The 13,783-nt window shown below is 40.7% G+C and overlaps 1 protein-coding gene across 1 annotated transcript in view; it reads right to left on the minus strand.

The window, feature by feature from the left end:
* Positions 1-2,906: 2,906 nt before the first annotated feature.
* Positions 2,907-13,783, minus strand: part of GDF6 (growth differentiation factor 6) — a 30,665-nt gene continuing 19,788 nt past the window's right edge. The window contains exon 2 of the mRNA XM_070748055.1: positions 2,907-4,494. Coding sequence (XP_070604156.1) covers positions 3,530-4,494 — 965 coding nt within the window. The 3' untranslated portion in view covers positions 2,907-3,529. The remainder of the gene's footprint in view (positions 4,495-13,783) is intronic.

Consider the following 13,783-nt stretch of genomic DNA (forward strand, 5'->3'; position numbering starts at 1 on the left):
CTATGTCAGTGATGGTGAACCTGTGGCATGGGTGCCACAGGTGGCACGTAGAGCCATATCTGCTGGCACATGAGCCGTTGGCCTAGTTCAGCTCCAATGTACATGTTTGTGCCAGCCAGCTGATTTTTGGCTCGCACAGCGGCTCTGGGAGGGCGCATTTGGCTTCCAGACAGCCTCCGAAGAGATGAAGGAGGGCGTTTTCACCCTCCCCAGGCATTGAATTATGGGTGTGGACACTTGCACATGAGCAATAGCATCCATGCACGCTCTTTCGGCACCTGAGAAAAAAAAGGTTTGCCATCACTGGTCAAATGTGAGTAAATATCTCAGACAAGCTCTTACCTAAGTTCACAGGAGGATAAAGGGAGACAGAAGGAAGCATGTTCAATCTTGGAAGCTTCTGTTTCTATTTATAATAAAAGTAGCAACTGATCTACATGACATTAGTTTTCTACTCTGGCCTATTTTAAATGGTTGAGCCAAACTCATCTTTCCATTATTAAAATGCTAAAAAAAAATGGGTTTGTGAGTGTGGGGCAGATATTGCTTCACTTCAAAGATGTCTACTTTATTCTGGCACAACATTTATGTATAAGAGTTCCATGTTTGAGTACAAGACTATGCAATCAAGGCGTCTGTGTTTCAAATATGAGTGCTGGTTCATTTTCACAAAAAATCATTGCCATGGACAATCAACCCTAAAACAGAATTGGGTATCAACACTGTTTACAGCTATTCTTTCCCATAAAATATTTTTTGTACAAATCCAGATCTAACACATCTTTAAATTTTACTGAACAGTGGCATCTCTTAAATAGATCAAAGCATCCTAAATTTAGAAATAATAATAATTTAATAATAATTTATTAGACTTGTATGCCGCCCCTCTCCGAAGACTCTATTAAAGACTCTACTAAATGTTACACTACTCTTAATAAAAAAATAATCCATAGCTATTTCAAAAAGTTGTATAAAATACAGACAGAAGTGTCTTGAGGTGTCGATTGTTTCAAACTTTCTGAGAGCATTTTTAGAATTTATAGTCAACATTCTGGTAAAATAAATATATGAGACTATTTTAAGTATAACAGAAAAGCAACATTTTTATGCAAAAAGTTTAATAATACAGTCATCGTTTTAATACCATCCAGTAAAAGTATACCGTAAAAATTGTTCTAGGCATAAATTGATCTTAAGAGGACATTACACAGCAATCCCATCCATTCTAACTCAAGAGATAAGCTCTAATTATTTAATGGCATTTATTCCCGGGTGAGTGCGCAGAGGATTGCTATGCATGCTATGCTATACATTTGAAATACAACCCAGCAAAATGTCCTGTTCAGAGCATCACTGAAACGAATGGGAACCAGGCCTGATTGGTGTGTCTTTGCAAGATCAAGCCTTCGCAACACAGTGAGGTAGACAGTAGAAACGAAGAATTCTTCATTATCACGTAATTTTAAATCTTGCAGGAACATTTTAGAGTGGAAAAAACTGTAACATTGCAGACGGACAAATGAAACATTTGGTTAATGCTTAAATCTATACAGGTAAAATCTATTTTAAAAAAATATTGGACACTTGAGTGCATATAATGCTCTGGGCATTAAGGGAAATGTACATTGTTCACCTCCATTTTTGTACTTTGCAGTCTGTTTTAAATAAATATTTACAGCTTCAATATGAACAACATTGTATGCAAACCAAAGTGTGCACTTTCTTTTAAATAATTGCTCCTGGGTGAAGGCTTTCCTTTATTAGCATTTTATATTATTTATCTGTTTATTTATACACCAATACCGTCTTTCCTCAACTTTTCCCCACCTTTCTGAAGTCCTATGAAATCCTGAATCCACAAAAAGAAGGAAATGCCTTAGGAATACACCTTGTGGGGTGCAGAGGCTGATTTGTGGAGCAGTGTTGAATTATTCTCTCTCTCAGCATCACATCTGCATTAACTATAAACCACCACTGCAGCCGGCCAACCTGGAACTTTTGAATGTTGAACATTTTGAAATTAAGCTGTTTTCATAACCCTCTAAAGCAGTGGTTCTCAAGCTTCCTAATGCTGCAACCCCTTAATACAGTTCTTCATGTTGTGGTGACCCCCAACCATAAGTCTAGCACCAATTCTCCCAACAGAGCTTTAAGCTGATTGGCAGGAAGGTCAGAGGGACACTCCCACTGTAAATGTTGATTGGTCAGATTGTAAAAATATGCTGCAAGATGCCAGAATAGAAGCTTTAGTTCCTAACACCAGGGGACATTTGTATTTTCTCATGGTCTTGAATCAGTTTCAGGGTGGAAACATTCATGAGGGAAACAATTATGGATCCAAGGATTGTCAAAACTGAACTTTCTCCACACTTGCTTTTCCTCATACTTTTCTCTTGAGAGAGAGCCTAGAAAGAGAATACCATGATTATTACATTCTTGGAATGAAATCCTGCATTGGAAGTGATGCGGTTTGCCTCAATCTGTTTCTTCCTTGCCTTCAAGTCAAGAAATTTAGAAACCGCCCATTGTTGCTTCAACGCAGATTGTCCGCATAGCACAGATGATCGACATGGGGGTGTGGAGTAAAAAAAATCCGTGTTAAAACCTGAATGTAAAGGCCAAAGTTCTACCAACGAGAGGAGTGCACGAAGTCAGCACCGGTTACGAAAGTGACCGACAACACGTGTCTTTTGCCTGGTTCCCACAATTCAATTTCTGACCCCTCTGCTACTCCCCACGTCGCCTCCCTTTAAAAAGACTTGGATTACACCTAGAGCCAGGGGTAAGTAAAGTTGGCTCTTCTATGACATGTGGACTTCAACTCCCAGAATTCCTGAACTAGCATGATTGGCTCAGGAATTCTGGGAGTTGAAGTCCACAAGACCCCGAAGAGCCAACTATGCCTACTGACCCAGACAATGTTGTGTTTCCGGGTTCCAAATATATATATATGGCACTAACTCTTCTGGGTCAGGGGTAGGCAAAGTTGGCTCTTCTATTACTTGTGGACTTCAACTCCCAGAATTCCTGAGGCAATCACGCTTAGCTCAGGAATTCTGGGAGTTAAAATCCACGTCATAGAAGAGCCATCTTTGCCTGCCCCTCTTCTGGGTAGTTAGTTCCAGCCTCTCTGGCTAGTCGAGGAGAGACACCAGCCTACAAGGGCAACTTTCGCCATATTGTTTTCGGAGTCAAATCTCCCATCCTAGAGGGGAGGCGGCTTTGCCCTCTGGACGCGGAAACATGGACGCCGTTCCCTCAAACGGCGTCACAGCCATTGTACTTTTTTTTTCCCCCTCACACATTCCCGGCTTTTTTTAGGACTTGGAACTCCCCCGAAGCAGACATGGCGCAAGCGCAGTCCGGCCCGCCCATTCTTTTCCCCTCCCCGAGGGTTCGCACGTGGTGGACTTCGGTCCGCTTTCCCTCGCGTGTCTTGTCTCTCTCGACGCGAGCTGGAAGCTCCCCCCCGAGGAACTTTTCCTCGCCTGGGTCCGAGAGGGCGGCCGGAGGGACGGTGGGCGCGGCGCTACCTGCACCCGCAGGACTCGACCACCATGTCCTCGTATTGTTTGTACACCACGTTGTTCCCGGCGTCGGTGTAGAGGATGCTGATGGGCGTCAGCTTGGCCGGCACGCAGCAGCTGGGCGGCGTAGCGCCCGGGTCCATGGAGTTCATGAGGGTCTGGATGATGGCGTGGTTGGTGGGCTCGAGGTGGGAGCGGAGCGGGAAGTCGCACACGCCCTCGCAGTGGTAGGCCTCGTACTCGAGCGGGGCGATGATCCAGTCGTCCCAACCCAGGTCCTTGAAGTTCACGTGCAGCGCCTTCTTGGTGCACCGTAGCCGCGCCTTCTTGCCGTGCCGCTTGCCGTGCCGAGTGTTATAAGCGGCGCGCTTCAGACGGCGGGCCTGTAAACGGAGCGGCACGACGGCCGGCGCTTCCCAGGGTAGCGCGGCCGCGTTTGGAGGCGGCGGCGGAGGGTAAGGAGCAGGCCGGGCTCCCGTTTCCTGACGCAACTCCGCGAAGAGGTTCTTCCGCCTGGACTTGCTGAAGACCACCAGCAGCGCCTTCTCCTGCTGGGCCCGGGCGCCTCGGCCCAGGCCTAAGGGCCGCAGGTCCAGCAGCTGCGGGTGGGGCTGAGACCGAGTCCCCCCGACGGCCCTCAGCTCCAGACAAAGCTGGTGATGCTGCCGCTTCTTCCAGGCCCCGCGGAGGGGAGGTAACGCTTGGCCCACGTCGAACACCTCCCAGTCGCCACCGGGCCGGAGGGGCGCCGCTTCCTGTAAATCCAGAGTCCGGGAGTCCAAGCGGCGGCCCGAAAGACAGGGCGAGACCTGCAGACGGGCCAGGCCTGTCTGAGCTTTGGAGAAAGGATCGCCGGGGGCTTTCCGAAAGAGACGGAGCTCGGCCCCCACCAGCTCCTCTTTGTCTGAGAGGGTCGATACATCAAACAAATATTTTTGTCTCCTCAGAGCGCTGGGCGAAAGATCGTCTGCAAGATAAAAAAGGGGAAAAAACACATAATTGCAGTCAGTTATACCACTTAAAGGGAGAACTTCGATGGCAGATGGGAGGATGAATGGGGGAGATCCCTTGTCCAGGTGTGGAGCACATTTTCTGGTTCCCTTTAAGAAGGGACAAGGGAAGGGACTCCAGAAACAGGGCTCTTCTCCCAGCAGTTTACTGAAACAGGGAGCCTATAAAAGCCCTGGGACTCCCTAGAACAGTGTTTCCCAACCTTGGCAACTTGAAGATACTTGGACTTCAAATGCTGGCTGGGGAATTCTGGGAGTTGAAGTCCAAATATCTTCAAGCTGCCAAGGTTGGGAAATACTGCCCTAGAATACAAGTAGCATGCAACGCAAAGGTTTCCAAATGGAGGGGGTTATATCTAATATTTGGTGCCTTTTTAATGCAAAGTGCAAAATATACTGCTTAATAAAAATTAAGGGAACACTTAAACAACACAATATAACTCCAAGTAAATTAAAGGGCTGTGAAATCAAACTGTCCACTTAGGAAGCAATACTGATTGACAATCCATTTCACCTGCTGTTGTGCACATTCAACTTTGTACAGAACAAAGTATTCAATGAGACTATTTCATTCATTCAAATCTAGGATGTGTTCTTTGAGTGTTCCCTTTATTTATTTTGAGCAGTGTACATTCATGCTGTACTCACTTGGCTCTGTAAAAATTCTTGGGGAGTTGGGCAGCATACAAATTGAACTAAATAAATAAATAAGTTTATCTGACATTATTTGGTTGCTTATTTGTACCCAGACTATTATTAAGTGTTATACCTTGACAAACTTATCTTTTCTTTTATATACATTGAGAGCATATGCACCAAGACAAATTCTTTGTGTGTCCAATAACACTTGGCCAATAAAATTCTATTCTATTCTCAATCTTTTTACATTTGTTATTCAAATTGCATTACTGTATATTAATACAGATATTAAAGGATGAATCCATTTCTTAATTGTGTGTTTTTAAGGTGAAGCATCCTTTTCCCAACTGGAATAATGGAGAGTTAAAAGAAACACACAATGACAGCATCTTTGGGGCAATGTAAGTTCCCTTTTCATTGCTTAAAAATCTGAGTTCCTCTTTGTGGGTTGCAGGAAGCTAGTGTAATCGTATTGGAATATTTTTTTATTATTTTAAAACATTTGTGTATAAAATGCAGGCTAGGAAAAACAAATCAAATCACCTCTATTTTTCTATTTACCAATACAAAGCTTTATAAGTTGGTAAAGACAGAAATTCTCCCTTTCTCTGGGGTTTCCCTCAAGAGCTAGTAAATCTTGTATGTCTTTTGGGAATACTACAGCCAACAAATATTGCAACCGAGAATCTCCTGCTGGGATGCAACTGAAATAGTCTTGATCATTTATTGATACAGGTCCCCAGTAATATTCCTAATCAATATATACATTTAAAGAGGACTTGGAAAAATGAGAATAGAATATCAAAAGGATGCTTAGGATGGGAACCAGGATATCTTCATGTAAGGTAGAAAGAGAAAAAATGATTTCACACACACTGCTAATCTGTCATTTATTTTACTTGGTTCTGACTTTGCAAATGTGAACCCAAACACTGTTGACTTCATCAGCAGTTTGTGATTTTAATGCTATGTACAAATTCAACCAAATTACCAGTAGCAAATATGTTGGTCACCTAATAGTGCCCCCTGTTTAAAAACATGGGGATAATAATGCTGCTCTTTTAAGGATATAAAAGTGTTCTGCAGTTCTTTTCTTTGGCTTGTGAATTTTATCCATCCCTGCAATTTGATGCTTTGTTTTGAATTCCACAATCAGCACCTTTGAAATAGGCCTTGACGCCTGTCCTAAGATTGTGTGCTTTATGTGCTTGATGCTATGTCTTTTATTAAGAAAGAGACACCGCCTGCGAGTCTTCGGAGAGGGGCGGCATACAAATCCAAATAATAAAGATAAATAATATTTGCAGACTAGATTTTTGGCTGCCACACTGATCCCTCGGTACATAATTAAAGGGGCTTCAGAGACATTGAGGACTGTTGCATTGTGCTGAACAAAGAGCCACTTTACCAACACCGAGGCAAAGCAGACCAGATACTGTATTACCTTTAAGTTGTTGGAGTGATTAAATCTGTCATGTCTATTAGGCAAGGATATATCTAATGGTTGGGTGGCAATGTCATCCGTTTAATCCTTGGCAGTGGTTCAGGGGTTGTTTTAAATGTCTTAGAAAGTCTTGCATGTGGTTGTTTGACAAGTTGACAAATGCCCAGGTTATGCATGCATAGGTGGCAGTGCAGCTTTTGTGATCCTATGAGTATCTTATCAAATTACATGGGGCTTCCTTCCAACTGGTGCAAAGAGCTTTGCGGTCTTTCTTTGAAATCTGATGTGAATTCTAATGGGAATTACACCCTTTGGAATCTGGAGGCCCTGTTCCATATATTTTAATAAATCTTGACTGCCAGTTCTTTTCTAACATATTTTAATTGCAACTCTGTACTTGTTCCCTTGCAAATGTAGCTTGGAATAAATACACTGAGATGTGTAATATTCTTAGGCTGATGTTTTGAGGATTCCTCCAAGGTAGTTTCTCCATGTTATTCTCAGAAGAACCCTGAAAAGTATCTGGGCCCAAACGTCAATATAATGTTCATATTTGTGATCTCAGTGGCAGTTCTAGACTTTTTTTTTAAAAAAAAATCTGGCTTTATATATACAGTGACCATACCTCCTTTATTATATAAAGCAAAGGCTCCAACCTTGGCAAATTTAAGACTTGCAGACTTTAAGTCCACGAGTCTTAAAGTTGCCAAGGTTGGAGATTCCTGATATAAAGGACAGTCCATTATTTCAGAAAGCTATCAGATTTTTTAAAATTCACTTTCCCCCTTTATTTTGGTAATTTTAACTTTTACTGTATAAATAGTACATTTTACTTACATTTATGTGAAACATACAGAAATTGAATTATCTTTAAAATATTAATTTACATATACTGTTTGATTTTAGATATCTTTTTATGCATTTTGAATAGTTTTTCTTGGTTTTGTTCTTGAATTGTCTTTGTAAAGAAAAGTTATTTTTTAAAATCCTTATGAACTTGTTTTAGATTTGTCCCCTTTTCTGATTTGTCCTTTATTTTTTCCAATAAAATATAGTTACCACACTTGTATAGTGCTGAAATGAGTAGGGATTACTCAGTCCAGATTACTGGATACCTATTTTATTGTGTAGATATGAAATTATTGTTTAATTATATTTGAAATCAATGATTGCATTAAAACTGTATTAAAAATATAAATACAAGAAACAATTGAATTAAGTAGAATGAATGTTGAATGAAGTCATGCCTTTGTCAAAAACCCATTGATCCTCATTGAAGCAGATTTCTGAGAAAACGTATCGAAGATTCTTAATGGCTTCTATTAAATGCTCAATACTGCCATTATGGTAACAGAGGAATTGTTGCATGAAATATTGATATATTTTCATGTCTGAGCACCACATTTCTTATATAAAATTAGGATTCAAATTAGGCCACTTGAGTTTAATGCTGGGTATTTCTTTGTATTCTCAGCAATGAATTAGCGTTAGAAATTCTTTCCAAGGACAAGACTATTTTTAAAAAAATGCTCAGAGATGGCCAAGAGAATTATGTTCCTTTACATAGTCTTCTCTACAGCTGTCTGTAGTTTCTCTGGCTTCTCACACTTCATTTCCAAGGAATGACATGAGTAAGCTCTCCCAAGGGGCTTTTTTCTGACTTAGAACCATGAAAGTTTCAGAATTACATAGACATGCATAACAAGTAATACCAATAATAGCACCTCTTGTCACCTTTAATATAATATTAAAAATACTACCAAAGAAGAATTTTGTTTTGGATACTGAGTGATCTCATATATGCAAAGTAAGTTTTAGAATATAAACTAGAGGAAGAAAGAATCCTGCAGAGTTTCTTATCTAATGCCTTTTTAAAGTATTCCATACTGTGTAAAAAGTTCAGAATAATGTCATCACCAGGCTGTAGCTTAACAAAATTAAGGTGTTAGATTAGTATTTCCCCAATCTTTGCAACTTCCAGGTGTGTGGGCCAACTCACAGAATTCCCCAGCCAGTCAGCAGAGTGGTTACTGAGAATTCTGTGAGTAGAAGTTCACACATCTGGATACTGTATTGCCAAAAGTGAGTAACTTCTCTGGGTTAAGAGAGAGTATTTGGCCCAAACCTGTTCAATAAGAACCTCTTTTATTCCTGTTCTAAACCTTACTTTGCTAGCTCATCCTTTTCACAAACTCAGGCTTTCCAAATGTGTTGGATTGCAACTCCCATTATCCCTCTCATTTAATATAGATTAACAGAGATTCCCAACCAGCGTTGGGTTGTTCACAGTCAGGCCTGGTTCTGCAAACCAGTAGCAGTGGCGGGAGGCTACTGGTTTGCAGAACCAGGCCTGACTGGGACACTTCTGCTCATTCGCAAAAGTGTTATGTGCAAGCCTGCAAACCGGTAATGATGGGTTTTAGAACACACTACTGCTCCCAACCCTTGCTGCTGTTGGATCTAAACCAATGCTTGGAAGTGAGGTTAAGAAATCAAAAGATAAAAGTTCTTGTTTTCATAATCCTGCTCTGTGAAAAAGGACCCCATGATTGTTGGGCAGTGCCTTCTGCTCAGCTGCTAAAATAAGCAACCAATCTAAAAACAAGGGAGAATTTCTTGATTTTGAGAATTAGTAAATAGAACCGCCTTCTTCCTGAAATTCTGGCCACTTCATCATTGGACATTTTAAAGAAAAGGTTGGATAGTCATTTGTGTGAGATGATATGAGGATTCTGAGAAGAGGTTTGACGGCAAGATCTCCAAGGTCTCTTCCAATTGTATGATTCTGTGCCCTGATCTTACTTCAAAAGTCCCAATGAATTTTCTCTCCTACAGATGTGCAATCTCTGTAAGCACAAAGATTTCAGTTTGCATAAGATTCCTACAAAATATTTGCTAACTCTTGTTCTGACCAGGGAGGACTCCTCCTTTCCACCTGCATACTGACATATATTTTACCGTAAACTTCCTTTGTCTCATTTTTGAAAATTGAACCTTGTATTGATTCCGCATTAACCTGAACATTTGGTCTAAATCATCTAAATCCTAGTAGATCCCATGAATCTGACAGTTGATTTGGTAATGTATGCAGTGGTCTTTGATTTAAAATTAGAGATAGATGTAATGTATATGCATGTATGTTAGGTTTTCACCTGAGACTGGGGGTATTTACAAACAATGTATTAGGAAGGGACAGGTAGTAATAGTTATTATACAAATTGGAAAGTCTTATGTGGCCTGGTTTTGAAGGATTAATAGACGGCTCACTTCATGTATCTAATTATCAAAGTAAAAATGCAAAATATGTACAATTATGTAAGTACTGTATATACTGCAGGTTTGGTAAATTAGCTTTTAGCATGTTTAAGGGATTTAGTTTTAATTTTTTATTTTTACTGTCTATTTGTATGTATCCATTTTATGTTGTAAGCCACCCCGAGTCTCCAGAGAAGGGCGGCCTAGAAATCGAAATAATAATACCATAAATAAGTAATAAATACTGGCTCTCTCATACTTAGAGCAGTCTGGCCTTGGTGCCTGTGAATGAAGAACATCATATACAGTATTACATACACCTCTGATTGTTTGAAAAAGATGGATTAATTCTGTATCTATAACACCTGTAACAATTCAGTGCCTACCTATGCTACCCTCATTAGCATGTGTAACATGGCTGACATTGGAGAATAATTCATCAGTATCTTGCTAGTATATATTAATCTCTCTTCAATTCTGCCACTCTTCCCCTGAGATGAAATTACCTGTTGGCATGAAAATATACACAAATCAGGATCTTTATGACAAGAAATTGTAGGACAATGCATCTGTCCTGATGCCATTTTACAGTTCTTCTTCCATTCCTCTATATCAGGGGTAGGCAAAGTTGACTCTCCTATGACATGTGGACTTCAACCCCCAGAATTCCTGAGTAGCATGATTGGCTCAGGAATTCTGGGAGTTGAAGTCCACAAGTCATAGAAGAGCTAACTTTGCCTACCCCTGCCCCTATATGAGCAGGAGAAGCAATGGTGTTTTTTCTCTCCTGCTCTGTTTTTAAGCCTCTCAGTTTTCTGAACTTCATATCCACAATATGCATTCTTTATGTCCCATTATCCCCAGATAGGTAGCGGTAGAGTGATGGGAGTTATAGTCAAAGACAGGGGTCTCCGACCTTGGCAACTTTAAGACTTGTGGACTTCAACTCCCAGAGTTCCTCAGCCAGCAAAACTGGCTGAAGAACTCTGGGAGTTGAAGTCCAAGTCTTAAAAATTGCCAAGGTTGGAGATCCTTGGTCTAAGATGCTTGGAAAGCAACAGCTGTTTATAAATGTGTTTCAAACTCACAGGTGATTGTGCAGTGACAGCAAGACACAATAATTGTGTCATTGCCCACCCAATTCACCTTAGAGCAAACCTACTAGAAACCCCATTGCAGAAATGGGTCAATCAATAATACCCAAATGGTGGGAGAACCGTAGAAAAAGGAGGCATTAGGCGTTTGCCCAGGTTCGCCTGGTGCACCAGTTGCGGCCCTATTTGGTCAGGGAGTCACTGCTCACAGTCACTCATGCCCTCATCACCTCGAGGTTCGATTACTGCAATGCTCTCTACATGGGGCTACCTTTGAAAAGTGTTCGGAAACTTCAGATCGTGCAGAATGCGGCCGCGAGAGCCATCGTGGGGCTTCCTAGATTCGCCCACGTTTCTGCAACACTCCGCAGCCTGCAGTGGCTGCCGATCGGTTTCCGGTCACAATTCAAAGTGTTGGTAATGACCTTTAAAGCCCTACATGGAATTGGGCCAGAATATATCCGGAACCGCCTTCTACCGCACGAATCCCAGCAGCCGATAAGGTCCCACAGAGTTGGCTTTCTCCGGGTCCCGTCGACCAAACAATGTCGTTTGGCGGGATCCAGGGGAAGAGCCTTCTCTGTGGCGGCCCCGGCCCTCTGGAACCAATTCCCCCCAGAGATTAGAACGGCCCTCACCCTCCTTGTCTTTCGCAAATTACTTAAGACCCACCTTTGTCGCCAGGCATGGGGGAGTTAAGTTATCCTTTCCCCCTAGGCTATTACAAGTTATGCATGGTATGTTTGTGTGTATGTTTTTATAATAAGGGTTTTTTAGTTGTTTTTATTAATTGGATTGTTCATGTTGTTTTACCACTGTTGTTAGCCGCCCCGAGTCTGCGGAGAGGGGCGGCATACAAATCCAATAAATAATAATAATAATAATTAGCCAAATCCCCAATTAGATCCAGGTCAAATGCTGACTTGTGGTAGTCTGACAGCCCAGAGGTTAGAGAACATGACCACATTTCCTCACGCGGAGAAGGTACATTAGTGGTAACTCCCAGGAGCAGGTCATCTGACCTCACTTCCCAGAAAGGAGTGGCGTTTTGCGGATTTTGCACAGCTTGTAACTGTCGTGAGATTCTGCCAGCTCAAGCAGGAAAAACTAGTTAAATTGAGAATGTGGAGAAATGGCACACAACTGCTTTAGTTTTTGGCTCAGAGCAAAATAAAGCTGGAGTCATGTGAAGGGTTGCCAGGACACTTTGATGCCAATGTAAACTGAAAATGAAGCAAGGGCCTTACTCTTGGATTGCCTTTGATTGGCCTCATCTATCCTCATTAATTCATTCCTTTGGCTTAAGGAAGTTCAGTGTTTTTACAGCAGATTATAAAGGCCGAAACCATTGGCATCTGTAGTGAACCAAGGTTAGGTCAAGATGGTGACATGGATGCAGCGTCCTGCCATTTTCTGTAACTTTGCCCCACCCTGTGGCTGACCAGGACTGAGATCAGTGGTTAAGTAGGCAGATTGATTAAAACAACATAACATTCACTAAAAAAAAAAAAACCCCACTGAATTTTTTTTTTAGTCTGTCTCAAATTCCAGTAATGTTTCTGATAACCTGTTTTGCATCCAGCTGGACTAATCTGAGTTTGGTTCTCTCATGTGCTAAGATTCATAGCTAAATCCATAAATGAAACAAGATGTTTGTTTAAAGATGTAGGGCAAAAGCTTTGGTAATAATTTAACTTTTTTGCTGGGGTTGGTTTATTTTTCTTTGACATGTTTTGATGATAAGGAGAACACTAGTCCCTTAAAACTTTGGAATTGTGGTTCCTACCATATGGACACATGACTTGAATAAAATAGCTCAATATTGGAAGACAGGGATTTTTGCTAGGTTTAGTGCAAAAACCTTCTACTATGTGGCTCCCTTGTACATTTTAATTCATCACATTATCTCAGAATAAACCCCCACCCCACCCCCAAAATAAGAGGGTTTTTTAAAAAAATAAAGCAGTTGAGAAACAATACTAAAAGGAATGCCAATATATAGCACCAAAGAAAAAATCAAATCATTGAACTGGTTTATTGCTATTCTCAGAAACTGGATTTAGATTTTCTAAAATGTTATATTTATAGAGGGACCAATGGCTCAGGCCCCAGACCTTTACCCCAGAGAGGAATCTAAATTTGGGTTCAATATTTGACATGGTCTGATGGATTTTAAATTTTCATTCAGGGCTAGAAAAGCAATAAGTTAAAACAGGCTCACTGGTGCAATTTCAGTCTTGTGGGAATCCCTTCAAGCTCCCTTTTTATTAAATTATTGTATTCGGTGGATAAATCTAATGAAAGACTTTTACTTATAGAATAGAATAGAATTCTTTATTGGCCATGTGTGATTAGACACAAGGAATTTGTCTTTGGTGCACATGCTCTCAGTGTACATAAAAGAAAATATACATTTTTCAAGAATCATTAGATACAATACTTAATGATTGTCATAGGGGTCAAATAAGCAATAAAAATCAATATTAATAAAAATCTTAAGGATACAAGCAACAAGTTACAGTCTTACAGTCATAAGTGGGAGGAAATGAGTGATAACAATGATGAGAAAAAAACTAGTAGTAATAGTAGTGCAGACTTAATAAATAGTTTGACAGTGTTGAGGGAATTATTTGTTTAGCAGAAATTATTAATTAAATTAAAATTATTTATTTGAAATTATGAAATTAAATTAAAAATATTTATTTTTATTTACTCTCTGCCCTTCTGCTCAAACAAGCACTTATCTCAATGCAAACTACCATATTTCAAATGTAAAAAGTAAGCTAAAACCATGGATAAGTAAAAGCTTGAGGA

The sequence above is a fragment of the Erythrolamprus reginae genome, chromosome 3, assembly GCF_031021105.1.
Source record: "Erythrolamprus reginae isolate rEryReg1 chromosome 3, rEryReg1.hap1, whole genome shotgun sequence".
NCBI lineage: Eukaryota > Metazoa > Chordata > Lepidosauria > Squamata > Dipsadidae > Erythrolamprus > Erythrolamprus reginae.